The following is a 24,294-nucleotide window of genomic DNA, read 5'->3' as shown; positions in this document are numbered from 1 at the left end:
GTAGTTTTTGGATGAGCTCATGATTTTAAATAACTTAAGTTTTCATTTTTCCCTTATTTTGGTAAGATCATTAATGTTTAATTTTTTCCTTAAGTTTGTTTTAAATAAAGTGTATTAGCATTGTCATTTTTGTGTACTAGTAATAGAGTTTCAGAGCTTTTAGTATAGTTCTCACTTTTTCAAACATCACTTGAATTATTTCCAAGAACTTTATTTTTGTGTCCTGAGATGTTAGATAGTCTTAGTTAATTATGTATTTTCATTATATATTATATATAAACAGAGAAAAAAAACTATGAATGGATTAATTTCTTGCAGAGACAAATTAGAAGCTGTAAATTACAAGACCATCACAGTGCATAAAACAAAGCAAATATATCTTGTGAAATAATTCATTTAGTCAACAAGTTCACCATATCTTGCCCTTTAACCAAGTGTTATTCTGGCATTTGTACTTTTTCAGAGCCATGTCCTTCAAGAGTGTTTCAGAGTTTGCTAGCCAAGACACTATTAGACAATGAGACCTTATCAACTGCTTTTTTGGACAGCCTCATGAATCAGCTGAACTGGTCCTTCTCAGAGTTTGTTGGCATGATGCAGGAGGTGAGTGTTCTCACGCTGATGATGCTTGCCTGTGCTTGCACACTCTCGCACACACACATGTGCATCATAAGTGTACATGGACAAATCTTTATCATCTCTCCTTAGCCTGCTATTCTGACATCCAGAACTGGATGACTAAAAACAAACTCAGACTAGAACCTGACTAAAGCATTTATCATTATTAGCACTAGACAGCCTCTTTTCTTTGACTCTTTCTCAAGTTTCTGATTGTTGGGCACCACACTATCCCACCTCTGCTGATTTTGATTTTTTTCTGTGGTATCTGCCCTCCTTGCATGCTTGTATGATTGCTTAAAAAATTTCCTTACGTAGTCTTGTGTATCTATATCTATATAGAATTCATTTAATGTGTTACTTCCTATGTTGATAAATTTGTACATCATAATTATATGCTTGTAAAACCAGCCTGTGAAATGGACTAAAGTCCTTATTAGTAAAGTTTGTTTGTTCCTATACTTTCTTTTGTACAGGTACACAGGTACAAAAAAAAGATTTTGTTGAAGAAAACTTAATATGTCTGTGTAGGCTGGTATACCAGACTGCTTCTGGGTATGAGTTTCCAATTTGAGAACTGACATTTAGAATTTGGATAGTATCATAGTAGAATAATTTTTATCAATTTATGAAATGATTGAAACTATCATCTGTAACAACACATTTTGGGTCTCCAAGAGACTGCAGGCAAGTGATGTAATTATACTGCATTGAGCAGATCCAGCAAATGTCATCAAGGTCAGACAATCTGCTTCTGGAGGGGCGCCAAGTAAAGATTTGCGCAGCCTGCTTTGAGATCTCTGCATGTCTCCTACGAGTCCTGGAAATGGTTGCTACTGTAGCACCACAATTGTTTACTGACTGGTCACGCCCTTCAGCTGAACTTTTTCTTAAACGCATCATGCAGGTAGGTGAAATAGAGCTACTGACTTGTCATTGTGGCTATTTCATTTAAAGCTTTATTGTAAATCTAAACTTTTTAAAAAGTCATGGTGTATCAAACTCATTTTTAGGAAAAACCATACATTACTAAATTTTGTCGTCTCAAACACCTTATCCCAGCGGTTCTCAACCTTTTACATGTGACGACCCCCCTGACGAACACCTGTACGTCCGCGACCCCCCTTAGCCAGCTAGGTCGGTGGAAGAGCGGGGGGAGCCTTAGCTAACCTCGAACGCCGCGTCGAGGAAATCAATACAATTCAACAACGGAAGAACAAAGTTCGTATCTGCAAGAAGTATAACTGTTAATGAAATTTTACTAAAGCAAATTCTGTGGTGCTAATAAATATTATTTTATTGGACACTCACTTTGATTAATAAGAAGGTTGAGCCTGCTTGCTGTTGCATAGAGAAGCGAACCTGTGTGCGATGTTCATACCCACTGCTATTCGCAGCTCAGCCTCTGCGTCCACACGATTTCTGTATTGAGACTTCAGTGCTGCCAATGCTGAAAATCCTTGCTCACACATATACGAAGTTGAAAATGTTAGAAGAACTTTCATTGCTTTCTCAGAAAGGAGAGGATATTCACCGTTGATGCTAATCCAGAATGTTGGCACTGGTGTTGTTTGGAAGACCATTTTCAGGGATTGGTCACTTGAAAGGTCGATGAGCTGCTCTTCTTCTTGCGTGGACAACCCGCTTGTGCTAGGATCAGCCAGAAATGGATTACGAATCCAATCGTATTTAGTCACATCAATTTCAGCGAAGTAATGCTGAAACCTTTCTTGCAGTCCGTTTAGATGGGCAATAATTACCTTCTTCACCTGATCAAGATTCAAGTTGTCAGCCTTGCACTTACACAAGCACGGAAACATATCAAAAATATTTTCTTGCGTATCTTTTGCGTCCACAACGAAATTTTTCGGACGAAAGCATTCATCTTGTCAGTTGTTTGTAATACCTTCCCTTGTCTGGTCATGGCCTTCTGTCAGGGACCTAGAGTACTAGGACTGAGCACGTGCGAGGGCGAAAGGGTGTGAATGATGGACGTTTCCTGAATGCGTGCCTTTTAGATGTTTAAAAAAAAAAGAGAGGTGTGACTGGAGAGGAGAGGGAGTCAGCGATGAGAGATTGGGGAAGAGAGAGGGCAAAAAGAGGAGGGAGATTGGAGGCTTAATTGTTGAGAGGGGATTGTGTTTTGAGTTTTGGAAGTGAGAAGTCACTGCATGCCGAGACAGTGTACTTGAATAGGAGAAGAGATTTGGAGTTTGAGCCCCCGCACCACTCGGTTACACAATGTAAACTAATTTCACTAATACCAGTATAAGAAACTTTTTTAAAAAATGACCACCTTTGCGACCCCCTTGTAGGCACGTCGCGACCCCCCAGGGGGTCGCGCCCCACAGGTTGAGAACCGCTGCCTTATCCCCATCATTCAGTGACTATAAAATCACCAGACTACCAACCTTTTTTTTAGCAAAGGATGAGGTGGATTGATAATTGACACCTGCAACAACTTACAGCATAATGTTTGCCTGCAGTTTGTAGGGCAGCAGTGGCAATAGGCAGATGGATCATATGACAACATGCTTAACGTTATGTGTACACATATTTCCATTAAGAGGAAGATAACAATTGGTACAAGAACACATTCCATGCAGCTAGAGGACTGATTTCTTTGACAATTATCTAGCTTATTTGTTGTTCGTACTTTGTTACTTGGTGGACATCCATGATTTGATTTGTTTACTGTTGATATTTTTGAGTGATATACATTACAGCTGTTGAGTCAGATTGTAATGAGAGTGACCATGCCGGATGGAGCATTTGAAACTTTGGTGTCACTACCTATTCCTGGTATGCCTTTATTTTTTTTTAAGAAAAGTTTTATTTAAGAAGCCACTGATTGTCATGTAGTCAGATGAAGCTTGTCATGGACATTTTGATTTATGTTTTAAAGACAATGACAAAGAATATGGCTGATCTGATTGTTAATCATGCTAAACTTTCACAGACCCAGTCCCAGAAAAAGTGTAATGCTGCTTCAGTATTTTTATAACAAAGTAAATCTGCTGGATATGCACAGTTCATTTCATTTAGTGAAATATCAGTCAGTGCCAAAGCTGCAGGCTCATGAAGTCGTGCACACAAGCACAGTGTGAATTTCACATTGAGTTCATAATATGCTTTTGTGGTTGCTGAATTTGGTGTGCCAAAATTATTTGTTTTTGGTCAGTTTTTTCATGAATCTGGTATGTCTGTGTATGCGTGTTCCTTTGTGCGTCTGAGAGAGAGAGAAAGAAAAAAAATTTGTGAGGAGGGAAAACAGAAAGAGGTATAAATGGAGGTCTGAGAACAAGAAAGTATGTCTGTGTACACATTTCTTTTTTCTATGTTTAGGACTGGATTGTGTCACTTACTTTCCAATACTGACAGTAACAGTGGGCATATTAGTTCAGCTGATAGTTCGCTGTGGTGGAAGTAGGTGAGTTATGAATCCAACTGTATTAGCACAGTTTCCTTACACAACACTTTCATGTCAGTTTCCCTACAGAACCTGGTCTGCTTGTATATCAAATGTTTCTTTCATCTGCTATGTTAAATCCAAAAAATAAAGGATGTGTTTGCTTTTATGAGATCTGATAAGTTAAAGATACTCTGGTGTTTTCCAGTAGGAGGAGCTCATTAATGATTTAAAGACAAGTGCACTTCATTATCAAAACAAGAGTGAATGTACAGCTAAGTAATTTTCTTTTCAGCCAGGAGAAAGCTGTTAGAGCCTTACTGACTGACACAGGCTTTCAGCCTTCTGCGTTGGACTTTGTTTTGGGAAATGCATCTTCCCAACAGAAGAGTGACAAGAAATTCTCATTCAGAAATTGTAAGTTAGCCTATCACAAAAAATGTGCACATATTTGCATGTACTCATGTACACAAGAGTCGTGGAAAAAAAAAAAAAAAAAGAGCAAACAGCATAAGGTGGACTACAAAGTAAAGATTTCCACTCAGTTTCCACTTTTGTTTGGTGGAGAATAAAGGATAAGAAAGTAACCGCAACATTATCAATTAAATACAAATAAGAAGATTTGTTACTGACATCTGAATTAAAAAACTTTCCACAACACATTAACAAAATAAGAGAAGGACATAACTTTCTCCAGCTCATAAAAACATTGAAGTCTCTCAAGCACCAAATAATTTTAAAACAAATAAGTTTTTCTCATAGAGACTAATTATCAAAATATGTTCAAAACACTGGTCTTTTTGTGCTTTTCTGAATTTATTATGCACTTTTATAACAAACTAATAACAACTGTATGTTGTGCTAACTTGCTAGTAACTTAGAGCTTTATTATATTTGATTCAGGTTAGCCTTTAAATCAGTGATCTAGACATACTAAGATATGAATATTGATCAACCACTCTTCATTAACATAACATACTTTATATATAAATTTGGACTTAACTAACATTTTTAAGATTTTCCAGATGCAGAGGTGAATACTGAGGAAATACAAGATGTTGAACTTTTGATCTCTCACCTTTCAAATCAGCAAAAGCTGCTTAGTGCTCAGACACAGGTAACCATCTCCAATTAGTCTTTCTGTTTTTTCTTATACCCTTACTTCGGTCATTGGACAAATCAAATCAGAACCACCCTTTGAGTTGATCATATATGATCTGTTTCGTCTAGTTCAAAATTGTATTGCTTTACATTGTACTGCAGTTAGAGCTTTATTTATAAGGGCCAGGCACCTTTGAATTTAAAAAGTGCTAGTTCACTGGGCAGTCAAATCAACCTGTTTTTGTCTCTTCAGGAAACAGATGAAGAGAACCTGTGCACAATCTGCTATGCTAACCCACAAACAGCCATTTTTGTACCTTGCCATCATAGATCCTGCAGGTTGGACAATTTTTTTCTTACCAGTAAGATTAATATCAACAAAAAGTTTAATTTTCAACATAACAGCTGGTTGTAGAGTTGCTTAGTATCAGAGTTGTTATATATGGTTCAGCTAACTGAAAGTATTGATCCACACACAGAGATGGCACATATCCAAGGCAGTCATCTGTTCTCTATTTTTGTAAAAATGACTAGGGTAAAATAGATAAATTTAGAAGAATTTCACTCTTAAATATTATGAGCAAAATATACAGCAGCATCATTATGAAAAAATGGCCAAATTCTGTGAAGAAAATGAACTTATCCCAGAAGCTCAGGCAGGTTTCTGTAAAGGTGACAGTACATTTGATAACATTTTTTGCCTTCAATCACAGATACAGAAATACTTAATAGAACAACGTAGACATTTTATGACCTTTTTGTAGATTTTTCCTAAGCATTTTACAGCATTGACAGATCCGAGCTGCCATTTATCCTGCTAAAAAGGTGTTCACAGGAAAATACGTCAAACGCTAGAAAGTGTGTAACAAAGTGTGAAAGCTGCTATTAAGGTTGGATCTAGGATAACAGACTATTTGGAGTGTATGACCAGAGTAAAAGCAAGGTGGTGTACTCAGTCCTTTCTTGTTCTGTATTTTCCTGTCTGAACTGTGGTCAGACTGAACATTATACAAGGCATGTGGTATTAGCATTTTAGCTGGTCCACTGGTCATCTTGTGTTGTCTGCTGATGACATTGCCATTATTGCTGATTCCCCTGTTGACCTTCAGTGTAAAATTAACGGTCTCGAATGTTTTGATACTGTATTTGTTTGACTTCATCTCACAAGACTTTTAAAAATGCACAAAAAACTGAAAAGGCAACTTAACTGATGAACCAAACCTTCCATCACACAGTGGGCACTGTGCACATACACACCATCTTCTCCAGTCGCTCAGCAGAAAGGATGTTTAAGTGGGATGACAGTGGGGGTAAAAATGCCATCAATAAGACATTTGACATTAGTAGATTGTGGTCAGGCATTGGGATAGCTCAACGATGGCAGGTTTAGCAGAGAAGTGTTCTGACAACTTGAGGTGAACCATACTTCTTGCCTAGCAATAGCTAATCCTGGTTGATATTAGTGAGAGCAGTATGATGCATTTAAGTAGACATTTTCCTGTGTACATGTATTGATATTAAACCACATAATCTTCTCTAACAGAACCTGCATCACCCAGCAGCTGCTAAGCAAGCGTGAATGTTTCTTCTGCAAGGCAACTATTGTTGCTGTGCAAGATGCCAAAGGTAGACCGCTCTTGAGAGAGCACTTTACCTCCACTAGTCCACGCAAGTAAACAGTATTAATGTGCACCTAGACATGTGTAAACTGTGTTTGGGTTGGAGGCTCAAGATTTAGATTTAGACAAAAGCCTCATGAACAATGGTGCCTTAATAGATTACAGAATTTGTAGAAATGCTCAAGGCTGATCAATGTTTAACACAGTGCACTCCATTTAATAGGATGTCAGCGTCTGTGTTTTGAAATAAAACCATTTCTGTGACTGTTGGCTTTAATTGCATGAATTACCAAAAAGAATCTCACTAGTTTTGGATGCCCCAGACACCTTATCCATCAGAAATTATGCAGTTTATTACATTATTTCAGTTCACCTTACCTCTTGACAATACAGGTACAGTGGTACAGGTATATAAATCATATAAGGTCACATGACTGTACAATTGCAACACTGTATAAAGTGTAGTTTAGTGAAGATTCTGTAGCTTTTCATCGAAGCATGACTTTGTCAAATAAGCCTTAGGTGTTGTCCTAGGCTAAAATTTGTTAACGTCCAGAAGAACAGCAGCAATTCTGGAAAGAACAACAGCAATTAAGATATATATAGTAAGTGTATAAATGTATGTGCACACTCTTTAGTTTCAATTCAGCAAACTTTGTCGACATGATCTGACTCAAGCACATATTAGTTTCATTCTGGAGGGCTTGATTTTAACTGGAGTGCACTATATATATATACACACCCAGTGTCTATGGACACCATGTATGCCAAGATCACCTGTTTATAATATTTTGAAACAGGATACAAACTTACTTTTGTCTGTGTGTATTTCTTTTCACCTCGGTGGCACAGATGATACCTCAATAAAGAAATGGAATTATATGTAATGTTTTACAATCTTTTTGTGGTTGGCTATGTAGCAACATTCTATGTTTCTAAATCACTTCAGAAATATGGATATAGCCAACACTTTTGCAGGTAAGATGGCAAATCGCATTATGAAATATTCTTTAATGATGTCAGTCATACAGCTTTTTGGCTTTTCTCTTTTGACTATTTCTTTTCAAGTCAATTTTTTGAGAGACTAGTATACCATGTACTTGTGCTAACGTCTCAGTTGTTGAAATTGATATAGAATTGTGTCTGTCAGATGATTTTTAGAATCCCCTAGTTAGCGTAGGCTAGTTTTAAGTAACATTTTGCGACCAGAATTGCTTCTTTTTTTCCCTTCTTTCTTCAGTGCTTAGCAGGAGGGTTGTCTTAAATCTTCTGTCCCATTAGGGTGATGAACTCTGCTCTCCACCATGTCAGTGGCTGATCCCCAGAACTTAATGTATGGGTGGAGTGTTGATAGGTCAAATATTTGTTATTTTTGGGGGTTTTTTTCCACTTAAGCGTAAGGTTGACAGGACTGCACGAAGCACTGTGTTGTTTTGCTTTGCTGATCCTCTTGAGATGGCTGTTGAGACTGCAATATCATTTCCTCAGGCAGAAATCTTTATTTGTTTGGAGCATAGTAGGTGGTGGAGATCTATGCATTATGTTTGGAATAATCTAACTTGTTGGTACAAAACACTTGCTTCCCTGTGATGCCAGTGTGTGCTTATATCCATTGCAGAGCAGTCTTGTTTGTTTTTGAATCTCACTGATGTTGAGCTTCAGGGACTGCAGTGGCTTGATGAGAAGCAAGCACTTATAGTGCCAAAAAAAAAAGTAAAGGTCTTCGCCTAACCTTTTTCAGTTGTTGGGGAGTGTGTTAGAGACCTCTCTTTTTCTCAAGGTCTGCCTTTGTGGGGTCAGTGCCCGTCTCTTCTCCCTTGCTGATTTACCTTTCCCAAACCCTGTGGAGTCAGGTACTCATTACTGCAAGCTGGGCCGACAGGTAAGTTGGCTGCACCACACAGGGTGGGACTCCATGTTTGGACACCAGTGGGACTTCCATTGGGCTGAGAGCAAATCTGTGAAGAACACTGCCTTCTTAGGGTTGGCCCACAGTAGAAAAGTCTGTTGCAAGGAGTGCCAAGACTCCTGCTTTTGACTTGGAGCACAAACTGTCACAAAGCATTGGCTTAAAAGCAGGAGGCTGTTGGGGTCAGGTGGGATATGATGAATGAGGATTTTATTTAGAGAAAACAGTGTAATTAGGCAAAATGGAAGAAGGGTAATGTAAAAACACATGAGGTTTGTTATATTATAGATGCTTATAAATTTGTTAATTATAGCATCAAGTTGCAAAAAGAAAGTAAAGAGTTATATGCAGAGGAAAAAGATCTCATGTCAGTAGAAAAAAAAGTTTCATTTTGGTAAAGAGTTCAAAGTTTTAAGATAAAAGTGATCCTCTGCTAAACAATAGTGATCTGCTGTGTTTAGGGAGGTCAAGATATCTCAGCATGAATGTTAGCTGCATAATACTATATTACACTACTCCCTTGTAAGACTACAACGCAGGGGCAGGTTAGAGGCAGATAAAAAATTGTAGATCTCTGTTGAGTTCCTAAAAGCATTATATCTCAGTAGAGGTTCTTTTAGCAAATTGTGTCAGTTTTTTTACAAAAGCAAGTGTTGAAGTGTTTTTATTTCAGTGTAATTGACTCACACAATCTTCTAGTTTTTGTTATTTTTTAAAAAATCAGTCTTATGTTAGATTAAAAGCATTTTGTTTCCGGTCATCATCTGTAAACTGTTGTTAAAGGTACTCTTGTTTCAAGTAGAAATTGATTGATTTTACTGCTTGCTATAACATCTTGGAATTTTTTTTATGACTGTTTCACTTGTATGCAAAATCAATGTCGCTGTGTTTACATGTAAATGTTTTAAAATAAAAGTTGATAATTTATTGGACATTATGCTATTAAAATGCATTAAGGATGAGTTGCTGTTTATCCCGTACATGTTCAGGAACTACTGAAGTGCATGAATGCCTTGTTAACTTGAAAATAAAGCAAAACTAAGAACGTGTTATTGATTGCCTGTCTTCTGAACACAGATGCTTACGTGTTGCTTATAGTAAAAGGATCCAGTTTTGTATAGCTAATTTCATTGTAAATCTGTGATGTATACAGTACTTGGCATCACATCTGGCAATGGAGTTCACACACTGTCATGCATTCAGACATGCTTTGAAAGATTAATAAAGGCATTTGTGAGGCTACATTTCTTTATAACCTTTTCGTACAACTGACAAGCACTTTTAACTAAACATCCCATGGATAACTGTGTTAGAGAAGCAGATCATCCTGACAGAGAATACTGTCAGTCACTTCTTAACCACTTCAAGGATTCCCAGATTGCAGATATCTTGATATATCGAAAGCTACCATAGTCAATAAAAAGTGATACAGCAAAATTACTGGTTTTTTTTTTCAATTGTTCTTTTAAATCTGCCTATGAATCATCAGAAATGACTGGTATTTGGTATGTTAGAATGTTCAAGTACCCACATATGCCCTTAAAATGTTGCAATTCAAATAAAATTAATCTTAGTAATCAAAATAAAATTAGTGTGACACTAATGTGCCTAGTCTTCCAAATGTTTATTCTTAGTCTTACCTCAAGTTTTTGCAGACAACTTCAGAAATTTTGTCTTTTTTCACTAAAATTCTGTCTAACTGGCATTTCTGATGCATCATTTATGAACTACCTCAGAATTTGTTCACAGTGATAACCATGGGATCAGGTCAGTAAGAAGCTGCACTTCATGTCAAGGAATCATGTTGGGTTAATGTAAGGGTTAGTTCATAAGTATTAGATTATTCTTTTAAAGGAAGATTAAGGAATCCGCAAAGAGGTTTTTTTTTACATTACAATGGTGAAAACACATTAACAGAAGCTGTCAGTTAATATTTTTGGCACAATTCCTGTAAGCACACATGCACTCACACACGCGCACGCACACACACACACACAAAATAAAAAGTAATATTTTCTGAGCATATATAGTCTTCTTGGTGCTCAGGAAAATAATGACAACATGTTAAATTTGATTTTGTCATTAGCAGTCAATAAGTGAAGGACCTGGTGTTTAGTGTGCGTCAGTGTCAGTATTTAAAGCTTATTTTAAAAATTGAAAGCATTTGAAATAATAATTAAGTACACTGAGAAAAAATTAATATTTTATTTCTAATAGTTGAATCTATGTACAGCTCACTATAAAGTGTTCATACATGGACTATGGACTATCAGGCCTAATATCGTTTCTTCATAATGCTGCAAATCTCACCTCTTGATAAAAATTTTTGAATATCCAAGGATGGTGGCAACATGACTTCAGTACTTTGATTTTTTTTTAAAATATATATGCAGTAAAGTGCATATGTTCTTTTCATATCTATTGTTCTCGAACTGTTAAATTTGCTGTGTCAACTCCACAAAGCACGTATCAGCAATGATTACACTAACTTATTTTAACTGCTTTTGAGTGGTGACATAGATGCATTAATAAGTGGCACACACAGTCAAGCCATTTATTCATCTCTCCCTTGCACAGAGCAAACTCAATTTTATGTAACATGTATATTGTTAAATGACCTGAAAGACAGCCTTTACTCCAGACATTATCTTATAGACACATTTCAACATATCTCACCCAGTGAAGACTTCATAACAATATAATACATATCAATACATCAGTTACTAAACCATTCTTCGCCGATTCGGCCGGTGGGGTTTTTATTGTGTAGGCACTTTTGTCTCTGCCTATTAGCCAGCAAAATCTAGGCAAGGCACGCGAGGCTTGAAGGAGATCACTTCTTTGTACACACGCTCTGAAACATTGCCAAACCAATTGTAAACCACCACCTAGATTTTCAGCAACTTTATAATTTTGGAGTAATATTTTAATGTTAAGAAAAAAATTAAGATTTTTCACCAATTCATTTCTTTTGCTGTCTTTCTCCTCCATCTACTATTCAGAACTATAACAACTAAATTGATAGTCATTACTGAAATCAGACACATTAACATAACAAAGAGCAGGATAGAGAAATAGTTCGGTAACATAAGGAAATGGTGAATTCCTCATCCTTCATGAAGTATAGGGTGCAGTTAGATAAAGAATAGGAAGTCACCAGAAATAATGGCCCTGCAGAGCTTGTCTACGCAGGTGGAGAGGCAATGATTTGCATCTTCTCAATGAAGTATAATAAGATTGGGAAAAAAGGAATTGCCACTGTAAAAAGGCAATGTTGCATCAGCAGCCTCATCAGTCACCTCAGGAAAGTTATTTTGAAAATCATATAGCTACCACAAGCAGAAAAGATAACTGCAGAGGAACAGGAAGACTTCGAGGCAGGAGATAGCACTACTAAATATTCACCCTAAGAATAATAGCCAAGAGTTATTTTCAAACATCAACAGGTCCTCAACCACATCCGTTCATACTGGTGGCACAACAAATCTGACCTTTCTTGATGCCTTGACAAAGTATCAATATCAAAATATCATGGAGATCAATGCAGAAAAGATTAAACTAACCCCTAAGGCTTTGTCACAAATACATAAAAAAAAGCTAGAGACATCTTGTCTACCTATCGTGCTTTCTAGCCATCTAGTCTACCTAATGTAATAAAAGTATGCTTATTCTTTTTAGCCATTTTTTTATCCTTATTTTGACTATTTCAAGCAACCTAATCTTGACCTAGGCTCTCTGGTCATATTTCCTCAAACACATAAACTAAATGCTACTTTGTTATCAGTATGTTCATGTGACACACTAACATATTTTGAAAAAGTTATTATAAAGAAAACAATTTCAAAAATGTTTAAACTTAATCAATTACATCAACAAAGACACTTACTTCTCCATCCCTGAATATCTAAACTGAGCGACTCAAAAGAATCATCAAACTTAGCAGCCACAGGTTCATCTGAAGGATCGTGATATTGTGCAATATAAGGGTGTTTTAATGCTGATTCCACATCAATACGACGACAAGGATCAAGATCAAGCATGTTTTCCAGCAAATCTATAGCTGCAAGAGAAAAAGAAATATTTCATTTGCTCCATACATAGCATAAATATAAATCCAGTCATTAAAATCTATTTATAGTAGTTGCATACCTTTCTCTACAACCTACGTCTGGAAAGTTTCAAGACTGAGCTCAATGAAGACAAACCAGGAATGACTGGGCAGCTATGTTTTCTTTGGAATAAGCGATTATTTTCCCCACTGACAGATACATTAGGACAGTTCAGACTAGTGATGCATTGTACTGCTGTGGCTCTCATTTATAGTAGATGCTTCTGGAAGCTGTTTATACCATACTTTGAATAACTGATAGGGATATCTTGTCAACGTCCTCACACAAAGTTGCAGGGCACATCTATGATATTTTTCTCCTCTTAGAAAGCTTGAAGGTAAACTTAAATTTTTTTTGATGGGAAGGGGTAAAAGATAACTATTTTTAATTTTTAAATCTTCCATCCTTTCTGACATTGTTAATTAAACACACACACACACATGTTAAAGCTTCACCATTTTATGCATGCTGTGTTCGTCTGTAAATGTCAGTAGAACTTATTCCGGTCATCACACTAAAGTTACTTTTTATCTTTGGTTTCCATTGGTATAATTCAACAGCCCCCTCCCTCCACAAAAAAACAAAAACAAAAAAAAACTCAGCATAATTGACAGACATTGCAGCAGATAGTGTAATGGTTTAAGATTTTGAAACTCTTGCCAAAAATAAGGGTTAATCATATTTTATTACTGGCTAAACTTTCCTGGTTTGCCTAGATGGGATCTGATTTAACTCTGCTTTAACCCTTATCTTCTAACAGTTTTAAGTTATTTATCTTGCGATTTTTTGTTATTGTCACCATTCAAAAAAAAAAAAAAAAAAGTTTTCTATGCGTTTATTTTTGACAAGAACAAATGCCATAGGAGTGGGTGGTCAGCAAGACAAACATATAATGGGTGATATATTGTGCTTTTAATCACATGAGCCACCTAGCTAAACTTCATAACATACCAAATCAAATAACATATAAGAATGAGTGCTTCACCCATAAGGTTTATTAGCAGAGCAAAATGCCACTTACCAAGGGGATTGGCAGTGGGAAAAATTTTCTTGAAATCTTTCCTAGGCATATTTGGTAGTGAACGGATGTAGCTTTGTGCCTGAAAATATGCATGCACAGACACATGCGCATGCCCACACACACACACATGCCCCCACCCACATCCCCCACACACATGCCCCCACCCACACACACACAGAGACAACTGAGTGCATATGGTACACATGCACACTATGTATGCATATATTTAACATTTTTTAAAAAATATTTCAAACAGCAAAACTAACCAAACTGTCCTAAATGTTACATTGGTCAGCTAGCCTTTGATGAAATTTTATGGATCAGTGGCTACTGCTCAGCTGTGTTGCAAGCCACAAGTACAGTTCCTTTTCCTGAATCTTTTGTTCTTACTTACCTGTTGATATATTTAATAGCATATCTACGCTCTCTAACAGGTATTAGAAACGCCTATTTATGTTTCTTCACTAGTTCTAGTTTTGCAGCACATTTAAATCCCACTTCCACATTTGCTTCTTCTGTTCCAAACTTTATTTTCTTTCTTTTCCCTTGCTGAAATGACCTTAATCATTCATCCTCCTTGCTAAAATGATCTTAACCATTTTTATCCTCATTGCCTATTTGTCAGCTTTTCCCTCAACTCAGTTCTAAGCATGACAACTTCTTAAAGGATCCAAAAACATACACAAATGTGCAGGTTCAATAAAAAGGAACTATAATGTGATATAATGTCATTTGATGACAACATGCATACACAAAAATATGCATGTGGACACACACATATAAACATAAGGCAAGCTTTCTAATATGTATCCATGAACAATATCACCTATGGTCCTAAGTTCCTAAAATTAATGGAATATTTTTAATACAAGATAACTCAAACTTCAATCAAGAGTCAAAATATGGGCGTTTGACTAATTTTTAAAAGCTTGTGCATGTAAAACTTCATTTGATGTCTGTCTTCTAAATGATTGAAGCACACCAGCCATTATTTTAAAGTAATGATATGAATACTTTATTTGAAAAAGTAGAGTAGCCCAATTTATGTGCCTAACCAAACCTACCATCCGAAAGGTACATGGAATGCAGCAGAATAAGATTCTAATGGATTTGAGGCAAATTTGTGAAAGTCTTTGTGCAACAACAGCTGAGCACATGCTCATGAGGTTTTATCTTGCTATCCAAGGGAGATCAAAATGCTAATGACAATCTTGCTCATAATTATATCACAGGCAACTTACATCTCTGCTGGAAATCCTCTGAATGAAGTCCTCTGGTGGTTTGCCCACCAAAATGAGTATTTTACTGAGCTGGTCAATATCTGAGCTGGAGTTAAGGTTCTCTAAATGGTCCCAAAAATGGACTACATGTATCTCCCTTTCACACAGCTAACTTCAGAAAGAGTATGCAGCTAGTGGTTAAGTTCATACCTCTTTCCTTACTGTGCATGACAGTTCTGCACATACTGTCATGACAGATGCATATGATAACATGCAGCAGAGATAAATCAGATACAAATCTGTTGATAGACAATGTCTACTGGGAAGTAATTCTTAAAGCATTTGCAACACAGTTTCTCTTTAGTGTTTTAGTCAATAGTGTACTTTCTGCCTATCACCTTCTTTTAAATTACTTATCTTTACAACATAAAATAAGTTTGGCCACCAGTGACAGGTGGTAAACAAAAAAAGGATATGATCAACACCCTTAAAAAGAGCCTTTCGGGTGATCATTTCACCCAATATACAGCCAACAGACCAGATGTCTACTACAAAAATGTAAAAAAAGTTCTTGTGCATTTTGTAGCATCAAGCAAACAAAACACTTCCGTAATAAATGCTAATGGATGACATAAGATACACATACCCAAACTAAAGTGTAGTTTCTGCTTAGATGCTGTAACTATAAGGACAATGAAATAAAAATGTCACAAACATCCTTATATTCACTGTAGGAAAACACCCAAGAAACAACTATACAGACGACATTATTTTAACTGCCAATAACCTGAAAACTGCAGAACATAATGGAACATAAGAGAAATATATATGTGGAATATGTAAGAAATATCTAATAAAGTATAAATGACTTAATAAGAACAGAAATGTAAAAGACAATAAATCATCGGCTCCCTTTCCACATGCTCAGATGTTCCAGTTTTCTGTGTCCCCTACTTTTCTTTTTATCCGACTCCAGGTGCAGACCATCTTTTTTCCTATCTATTTTCAAATCATACTGCCAGGTATTCTTTGCTTCCTTCCATTTGTTTTATGAGTTTCAACCGAGATCCTGTCTTATGAAACTGGACACAAGCTTTCAAAAAATGGGGCCAGTCCACACTGGTTCTCATTTCAAATGTTAATTTTGTAGGTCTGCCCTTTGTGTGTCTTGTTGAAGCCTCTAAAGCTGATGTACAGCCAGAAGTTCCATTCTACTGACAGTTCCACAATAATGAGAAGCATTGTATTTGTGGCATATTTCTGCAACTGTTGACATGCTCTTGCATTAGGTTTCTGATGACCTTATTCCCTTCAATGCTTTTGCAAGAATGTTGTCAGGTTCTGCTGCCTAGCCATCATATGATGACTTTATTATTGAAAAGAATGAAAAGAAACAACTAAACAAATGGTAGGAGATTACAATCCTATACTATGCAGTATGCTTTATCAAGAACTTTGAGGAAGTGCACAACAGTTACATTCTACTCTCTTTTTCTTTTACTCACCTTTGCTGTCATAATGCATCCAGTTGAGAATAATTTCAGGTGCTCTATACCAACGACATACCACATATCCTGTCATTTCATCAGCTGATGGCCGTGCAAGTCCAAAATCTAGAATCTGTGCGACAAATTGAAAGCAAAACTGATGCAAGCTGGACCACTTCAAGTAACACAAAAAAGTAACTAGAAAATTTCTTCTTATTTAACAAGCCGTTTTGTGGTGATATGCTCCTCAAAGGAGCAACAAGGAATAAACTAAACCTAAACTAACAAGCCATTCTGTTTAACGCAATTTTTTTCTATTTCAATAAATGTAAGTTGAAGAATCAATTTGCAAAGTTATATCTGCAATTATATAAGCACCAAACTGAAAATTTAACAATAAAGTTAAAAGTAAACTTTAAGCACCAATAAGCTTACCCTTAATTCCACATTCTGATTGACTCCGATATTGTTGGGCTTCAGGTCCTGTAAATGAATACAAAAAAAGCATAAACAATTTTTCCTGCTCTGAACCATAAAGGTGCCTTTTGCAAATTATAGGCCAAAATAAAAATTTGGGTACATGTAATAGATATGTATATATGTATACATGTCATATACATGTATACAACACTGCTTTTAGGTTCAAATTCAGATGCAAGACATAAAAGAAAAGTTGTGTAAGAGAAACACTTAAAACTGATTGCACTGTTGTTCCATGCGTTCTACTATTTTACAGATTCTTTTAATATTTTTACTTGAAATTAAGTCCCTTGGGAATAGTTTCTGAATTAAACTCTATGTTTTGTAAGTCTAGCAGTCATTTAAAAGATTGACCAACTGCATTATAAACAAATTTTATAACAATACAAAAACCATATTCAGCTAAATCAGAAATCAGACTTCCTTTTTTTTTTTACTAATACTTTCATGTCAGAACTATTTCTGTAGTAGCTAATCAAATGCAAAGCTCTGGATGATAATCAGTAATCCTGAATTTTGAGTACTAGCTGCATCAAAAATTTAAAGAGAGCAAAGTGAAGTGTTAAAAATCAGTGATTTTTATTAAAAAATAAAATGAAAGTTCTATACAGATAAAAAAATTATATTATGGCCTTCATTTTTTAAGCTTAATCAGCAAAAACATCCAACTATGCTCTATTTTGCCATGCACATGTACAAATATATATAGCTAACCCAACAACAGAGTACCAAGCTTCCCAAAACTTCTTGCTATATTCTTGGAAACTTCATATTCGTGGCCAAAATAAGAGTCTGAAAAGCCACAAGAGACCTGCAGGTTAAGCACCTTGGTCTGGATGGACAGAAGGAAACTACTCACTTTCGTAACACTAATAATCAAATGTACTGCTCAATAACTGTACTATTCATATTCATACAAAAGCAGGTTCCTGTACACATATTGTTCATATGCTCATATTTTATCCACTCAGTACTCTATGCAATGGTTCTGCATACTATTTCCACTATTCTATTTTGCCTACACACAGTACTTAAACAAAATGCTCTAGACAAAAGAATCACTAAAATAAGTTTTCTAAGCTGGTGAGTGGAAAGATCTGGAAATGAAAATTTGTGACATCTAAAAAATCCCCTGTCACAACCATAAGTAACAGCACCACCCTAATCCCCTGTCACAAGGATAAAAAATAGCACCACTAAATCCCCTTCTAAGCCATAAGTAAAAAAAAAAAAAAAAAACAGCACAAACTGTCACAAACACAAACAAGAAATAGCACCACCCAAATATGTAACAGTAAAAAAAAAATGTGACAAGATATGTTCATAATCTAAAGTAACTGCCATCATTTTATATGGAAAGTTGTGGTTGCGGTGACTGTACTTACTCTATGAATTATTCCAGCAGAATGGATGTGCTACAGCCAGGAAACAGAAAAGATATATAACATCAGTGAAACTGCCAAAAATCTTAATTAAATGCAAAAGGATTCCTTACTTCATTATATTAATAGCATATAATACAGTGTCATCTAGCCAGCCATATAAAAATATAGTACACAATGATAATATTTCAATAAGCGCTGTTAAAATAATGTACTATGTTTTTATATATATCTCTTTAATATCTTGTTTGTCAATTCATCTCTCTATACATCTCATCTATCTAATTCAACATGATACGGATAGTTTTAAATTAGCCACCATAGGGTTGCAAGGACCTCCATTTAACATCTCAAAATGTTGTCAGCAGCAAGTCTGAAATCACGTCAGTCCACCTGAGCATGCACCATATGAGACCAAATCTCTTCTAAAGCTTTTGTGCTCATGTAATCTGTCCTACATGATACTATACTTTTTTCTAAATTCAATATTCAAGAACTTATCATTGTGATGTACTCGTTTAAATTAAAAACTGCTTGTTAGATCTGTTTGCTCACAGGCCCACCTGCTTACCCTCATGCCTAATGGTCATCACTGCTATTGGCCATATGATATGCGAGTCATTAGCAACATATTTATGTGAATTATATTTTTCCTAAACATCTGTCAACATGTAAAAAAGATAAATATGAGTAAATCAAAGTGCCTTTGTAAGACATTCAATAATTATATTAACATGGGATTACATTAAAGTCCATGATGAAGGGTAATAAAAAATTTAAACAAGTATCTGAACTGGATTAGTCAAGCAGGAACAAACAAAAATTAATCTCGTGAAAGGGGATTACCACATAAAGTGATTATAGCTACTCTAAAAGACAGACTCTCAACTGTCAAAGATGATCAGACCTTGAGACCTCGCAAAATCTGATAGAGAAGGAACTGAATCTGCTCATCATTCAATGTCTGATTCTTAAGAACCTCATGCAGGTCTGAGTCCATCCGCCCTGTCACCAGATATCTGCAAAAATAAATTTAAAATAGTTTATGCATCTTTAGAGTAATAAAGTCCAAAACCATTATGAATCAGGTGTGTGGCAGGCTTTCTAACGGTAGCTTTGCCACACTTCTTATCAAAACGACAAAATGCTGTTTCCTGCATAGTCCCTCCCACTCAAGGCTTATGTATCTTGCTTTGTGGTTCACTATCAGCATAAAGTTTGCCCCACTCAAAGCTGAGCATCTTGCTACACTACTGTTGTTTCATTTATCTAATATGAAGCTACCTTTAGCTACTTCCACTGAAAGGGTCATCATTTCTTGTTTTTGCTATAATAATAAGAATGATAATGTACTATACAATCAAGAAACAATCCAAGTGCACCAGGACTATGTGAACTAGAGCTGCATACTTACTAAGACTAGTTAATGTTGTCAAGACCACCATGTTTTCACTAATAGAAATAAAGTGGTTTATGACTGTTGGTGTTGGTAAGACTGCTGTGTTTTCACAAGTATTGTAATTTATGAAAGTTGGTGTTAGCATGATTGCTGTTTTCACTAATATTGTGGTTTATGATTGATTGTTAGCAAGACTGCTCCTCTGATTCCTGCAAAGACTGTGTACTTAAGTGATTTGTGGAAAAATATGATAATGAATATCTAGGTGCAAACAGCTAAAGGCACCTTGATATTGGGCTATTAGACCACTCAAGACTACACTAAGTTTGTCAAATGATCTTAAAAAATTATTGTACTTACACATCTGAAAAACTCTCAAATGATGTGTCAGGGGTGAACAAGTCCACAAGATTAATGATCTTTAGAAACAAATAAAAAGATTAAATAAAAACTGTTTTGGTGATAAAATGTACCAATCTACTTGGCTTAATATATTTATTCTTGCTTCTTGCTGGCATCAATGTATACCAAAGTGTATCATTTTAGTGAGAACAACCTTTTTAATAATTTTTTTCAGTGTCTCTACTTAGTTTTATATGCTTCTTGCGTTCAAAGCAAATCAAAACAAGAACACTGAATGGTTTTCTTTGTTTGCATCTGTCAACGCAAAGAAGGCTTAACAAGTATCAATTTCTTAAGAAATGTTCAGTCAAATATTTGAAATATTTTCAGAAAGCACTCACATTTTCATGATTAAAGTGCTGTAGCAAGCAAATTTCTCTGTAGCATCGCTTAGCAAATATCTCTGTCTGAAATGGTCGTGCTAGTTTTTTACTGCAACCTTTGTTTTGGTCACTGCATCTTCCACTGAACTGAAACATCAAACTATAAAATACATAATACTATCACATCTGATAACAACATACCTCTTATAAATGTATCCATGCATGAACAATTTTGGCTAATCATTTATATAAAATGACAAATATTTGTTAATAAGCACTCATAATATTTATTATAACAGGCTGACCTTTTTTCTAAATCTGAATGGGGATTAATCAGGATAAAAAAATCTACCAGTAATTTGTTTCTTAAGAGTTCAATTACCAGCAGTTATATAATTATAGCACTGCTGTCATGTCATATTACAAGACTAGCAGTTTGCATAGTAATTGTCACATCAAAATGAAAAAATTCAAGGGTTGACAGGATGTATACAACGCAACCCTATCACTTGGTTATGTAATATGTATGAAAACAAGTGCTATTTCTTTTTTTCTATCTTTAAGGACATGCTGGTTTATTTCAGACAAAGAAAATGGACATTTAACAAGTTAAGTTTTATCTCTAGATACAACATACATCAGAAATGAATGTGCCTATGCAATATGTTGGGTGGTGGTAGATGCACAATGTTTGGAATGTTTATGTCCACTTCTCTTACTTTTACTCAGCAGTGTGCACTACACAGACAGACCAAAACATTTACAGATGAACTAAGCAGTTTTGCTGACCAAGGATGCTGAAAGCTTACTGAAAGGAACTAAGACTCGATGTATGAAGAATAACTGGACGATCTCTCCAACAGCATATATTTGTTCAAGGGATTATTGTTGTTTTCTGACTTGCACATCAATGTCATCACTTATCAACTTTGCCTTATGTCCCTGCAAACATTTCTATCAACCCTGCTACATAAAAGTATCTCCTAACCACCCAATTCACCATAGATATACTCTTGGTCTTCGGAATGTGACCATTGTGTTCTCATCAGTTATCTTCACTGGGGACAAACGAGTAATGTATATACTTACCACACCTGACCGTACGCTCCGCTGCCCAGAAGAGACAAATGTTGGTATCGCACCGGCATCTCCCAGCGAATACCAGCCAGTTCTGTAGCATGAAATCCATATGGTAATCGCTTCTGTGGCAACGCCATGTTCTGAACTGTAATCAGGAAGAACTTAAGGAAAGCGGCGCACCTTGCAGAAGTGTGACTGAAGTCATAAGAATGTGGTTGATGTCTGATAACAACACGGACATGAATCTCTGTGATAACAACTTGTCCGCGACCAAACTGTCTGTCTCACTCGGCACTGATAGGAGAAGTCCACAGAAAACGAGAACATTCATTTATTTGTAAGTCAAGAGTAAAACCTCCGAAATCCTGCCGACAGCTAAGCTGAGCATGACTGATGACTGACACTTCTGCTCAGCCATTGACGTCATCCTGTCTTCCGCCGACTTCCGCCTGTTGCAGCGAGGAGCAGACGGACAGAAGTCAGTGTCGACAGCTGTCTGTCAGGGAATTGAAAAAGGAGTGAAATCATCGCTCCATTAAACCGCGAATATTTTCTTTGTCGCTGTTGTTGTATGATCGAGTTTATTGGCTGAGGGTGAGCGAAGTCCGATATCGCAGGCGGTAGGTTGAGAGCTGTGATGCTCTTCATTTTCAGGGTTCTATGGCCAGAGCCTTGGAAAGAGGGATCGTTTCGGTGAATTTTGTGAGAAAATTAAATAAAATTGTTTATAACATTTTATCCTGTGCTAAACTAACCCTGTGACCGTCGGTAACCTCGGACATCTTCATCTTGAGAAAAGAGAGACTTGTGAAACTAAACAACGTGCAGTGTGAATATATTTTTACTCACAGATGTCGATCCAGTGTAGTAGTTATATATAGGGTAGAAAATCCACCCCTGCTGTAGTAGTCGACATTCTGCAAGTGTGAATTTGTGGCAGACGTCAGGCGATTTCAGTGCGATGCTGATTCCTTGTTTAGGAAGTCTGTGATGTTTCACTATATTTGCTTTGAGTGCTTTCTTTCGGTTGCGAGACAGGATTTAAATTTCTTCTTTCATATTATCACTTGATAGGAACAAATTAAATTAAACGTAGCTGAACAGTCGACAATTAATGTGAACATTATGTGATTAAAAAGGTGAAAGTGTGGCCCAGCCAGGCCCAGTGCTAAGCAATATATTCCGCCCTAAGAACACTTTCGACAGTTAATGTATATGTTCTGGTCATCAAATTGCATGAGATCTCGACTTATTAATTGCTTTTTGTTATGTATGGAGAGTTGTAGTTCATTCCAATCCAGTAAAATTTTATGCTCAGTGGATTTCATGGCAGACCCTGACAATCTTGTACCATAATTTTATCTTATAGGTATTCTTTAGTGGCGTAGAAATCAAGAAATCAGGCCAAGGCGGAGGGTAGCCAAACACCTACCCACCCAAAAAAAAAAAATACTGAGGTGGCAATTAGCATGTGAATGTCGTTCACTGTCAGCATGGAGTCTGCTCCCTCAAAAAAGTCGAGCATCTTCCTGCGCCACTGTTTTAATAAGTTACCACTTTGAGAAACTTCATCACCGATTTCCACATAATTTGGAACGGTCAGTAATGTGGATATTATCTTAATAATTTCATTACATTAATGTAATGTATACAGACTATAACGAAGATTAGAACTTGTTTACACTCATTTTAGGTTTAGAAATCCTTTCCCTTCTCTGTGTGTGAGTGTGCTTGCAAATCAAACTGCAGCAATACTCAATGGTGTCATGTAAGCCTATATAGATATATTCATTCGAGAAAAGATAGCTAGGCCTAAATTTACCATTTGATGCTTTAAAAAAGAAGACTTTTTATTGCAGATTAATGTTTCGATTATTATGAAAATAACAGATGACTATGTTTATGAGCAGTCATGTGACCACGTGAAAGATCGCCTCAAAGAAAAATCCCTTTGGAGATCATGGGAGCTATATAGCCTTTTCTGAAAGTGATACTTTTCTATTTTCTGCTTTACCTTTCCCTAACCCTCATATAATTATGGAATTAGATACCCATACCAAAAATAGTAAATACTAGTAGTATTCAGTATCTTCACCCAGACCGATCTCGAAAGGTCACTGCGCGCGCCATATGGGTTTCGAACCGTTGCGTCTCCTGTCTTTGGGTTCGGACGCCAGTGCTGTAACCACAATGGCCTAACATCATTCTTCGCATTTAAAAAAAAAACATTTCTGAGCCCTTTCCAGCCCTTTCGGTGTTTGCAACAGCCTACAGTAGTACGAACTGGGTTTGGGCCCAGCATGTGTTCCAATCAGTAGTCAGTGTTACTCGTAGGACAGGATGTATTGCTCATACGGTGTAGGCCCGGTCTTCTCGTATGACAGAGGATCAGGTGCAGATGCCGTGCAATATAGATAGTATGGCATCGGCAGAGGCAACCTTAGCAGCACGCGGGGCCCTCGTTGGCGAGTGTCATATGTAAGTGTACCGCATCTCCTATTGCGGGGCCCTCCTATTGCGAGGTCAATGGCAGTTGCCCCCCTCAAAGGCCGTCTTTGGGCGTTGGGTCACATCCTGTAAATAAATACAATGAGTCACATCTAAAGATCGTGCGGTATGGTGTCTGGTCACAACCGGAAGACAGTGAGTGCAGCACATCCCGCGTGTCGTGAAGTGTAGGATCTCGTGCCTTGCTGCTTGGTTCGAAGTTTGTCGCCTGTTTGTCTGTGGCCGTC

The 24,294-nt window shown here is 36.6% G+C and overlaps 2 protein-coding genes across 3 annotated transcripts in view; one reads left to right on the top strand and one right to left on the bottom strand.

The window, feature by feature from the left end:
* The window catches only part of LOC112572318 (E3 ubiquitin-protein ligase RNF123-like), a 35,151-nt gene extending 27,522 nt beyond the window's left edge, over window positions 1-7,629 (top strand). For both annotated transcript variants that reach the window (XM_025251931.1, XM_025251930.1), the window contains exons 29-36: window positions 464-603; window positions 1,337-1,525; window positions 3,345-3,420; window positions 3,964-4,048; window positions 4,323-4,444; window positions 5,053-5,144; window positions 5,382-5,467; window positions 6,672-7,629. In XM_025251931.1, the coding sequence (XP_025107716.1) occupies window positions 464-603; window positions 1,337-1,525; window positions 3,345-3,420; window positions 3,964-4,048; window positions 4,323-4,444; window positions 5,053-5,144; window positions 5,382-5,467; window positions 6,672-6,804 (923 nt within the window). In that variant the 3' untranslated portion in view covers window positions 6,805-7,629. The remainder of the gene's footprint in view (window positions 1-463; window positions 604-1,336; window positions 1,526-3,344; window positions 3,421-3,963; window positions 4,049-4,322; window positions 4,445-5,052; window positions 5,145-5,381; window positions 5,468-6,671) is intronic.
* Window positions 7,630-9,890: 2,261 nt separating this feature from the next.
* LOC112572320 (mitogen-activated protein kinase 14A-like) lies at window positions 9,891-22,004 on the bottom strand. The gene is given in 13 exon segments (XM_025251933.1): window positions 9,891-11,510; window positions 12,543-12,716; window positions 13,787-13,865; window positions 15,028-15,107; window positions 15,483-15,554; window positions 16,512-16,626; window positions 16,929-16,976; window positions 18,359-18,388; window positions 19,263-19,374; window positions 20,115-20,173; window positions 20,498-20,589; window positions 20,592-20,626; window positions 21,569-22,004. Coding segments are annotated over 13 exon segments (1,089 nt in total). The 5' UTR covers window positions 21,697-22,004; the 3' UTR covers window positions 9,891-11,445.
* Between the last annotated feature and the right edge of the window lie 2,290 nt (window positions 22,005-24,294).

This window comes from Pomacea canaliculata, linkage group LG9 (assembly GCF_003073045.1).
Source record: "Pomacea canaliculata isolate SZHN2017 linkage group LG9, ASM307304v1, whole genome shotgun sequence".
In the NCBI taxonomy this organism is placed as follows: domain Eukaryota; kingdom Metazoa; phylum Mollusca; class Gastropoda; order Architaenioglossa; family Ampullariidae; genus Pomacea; species Pomacea canaliculata.
Note: the sequence above shows the minus strand (reverse complement) of the source record. Positions and strands in the feature narration are given on the sequence as shown.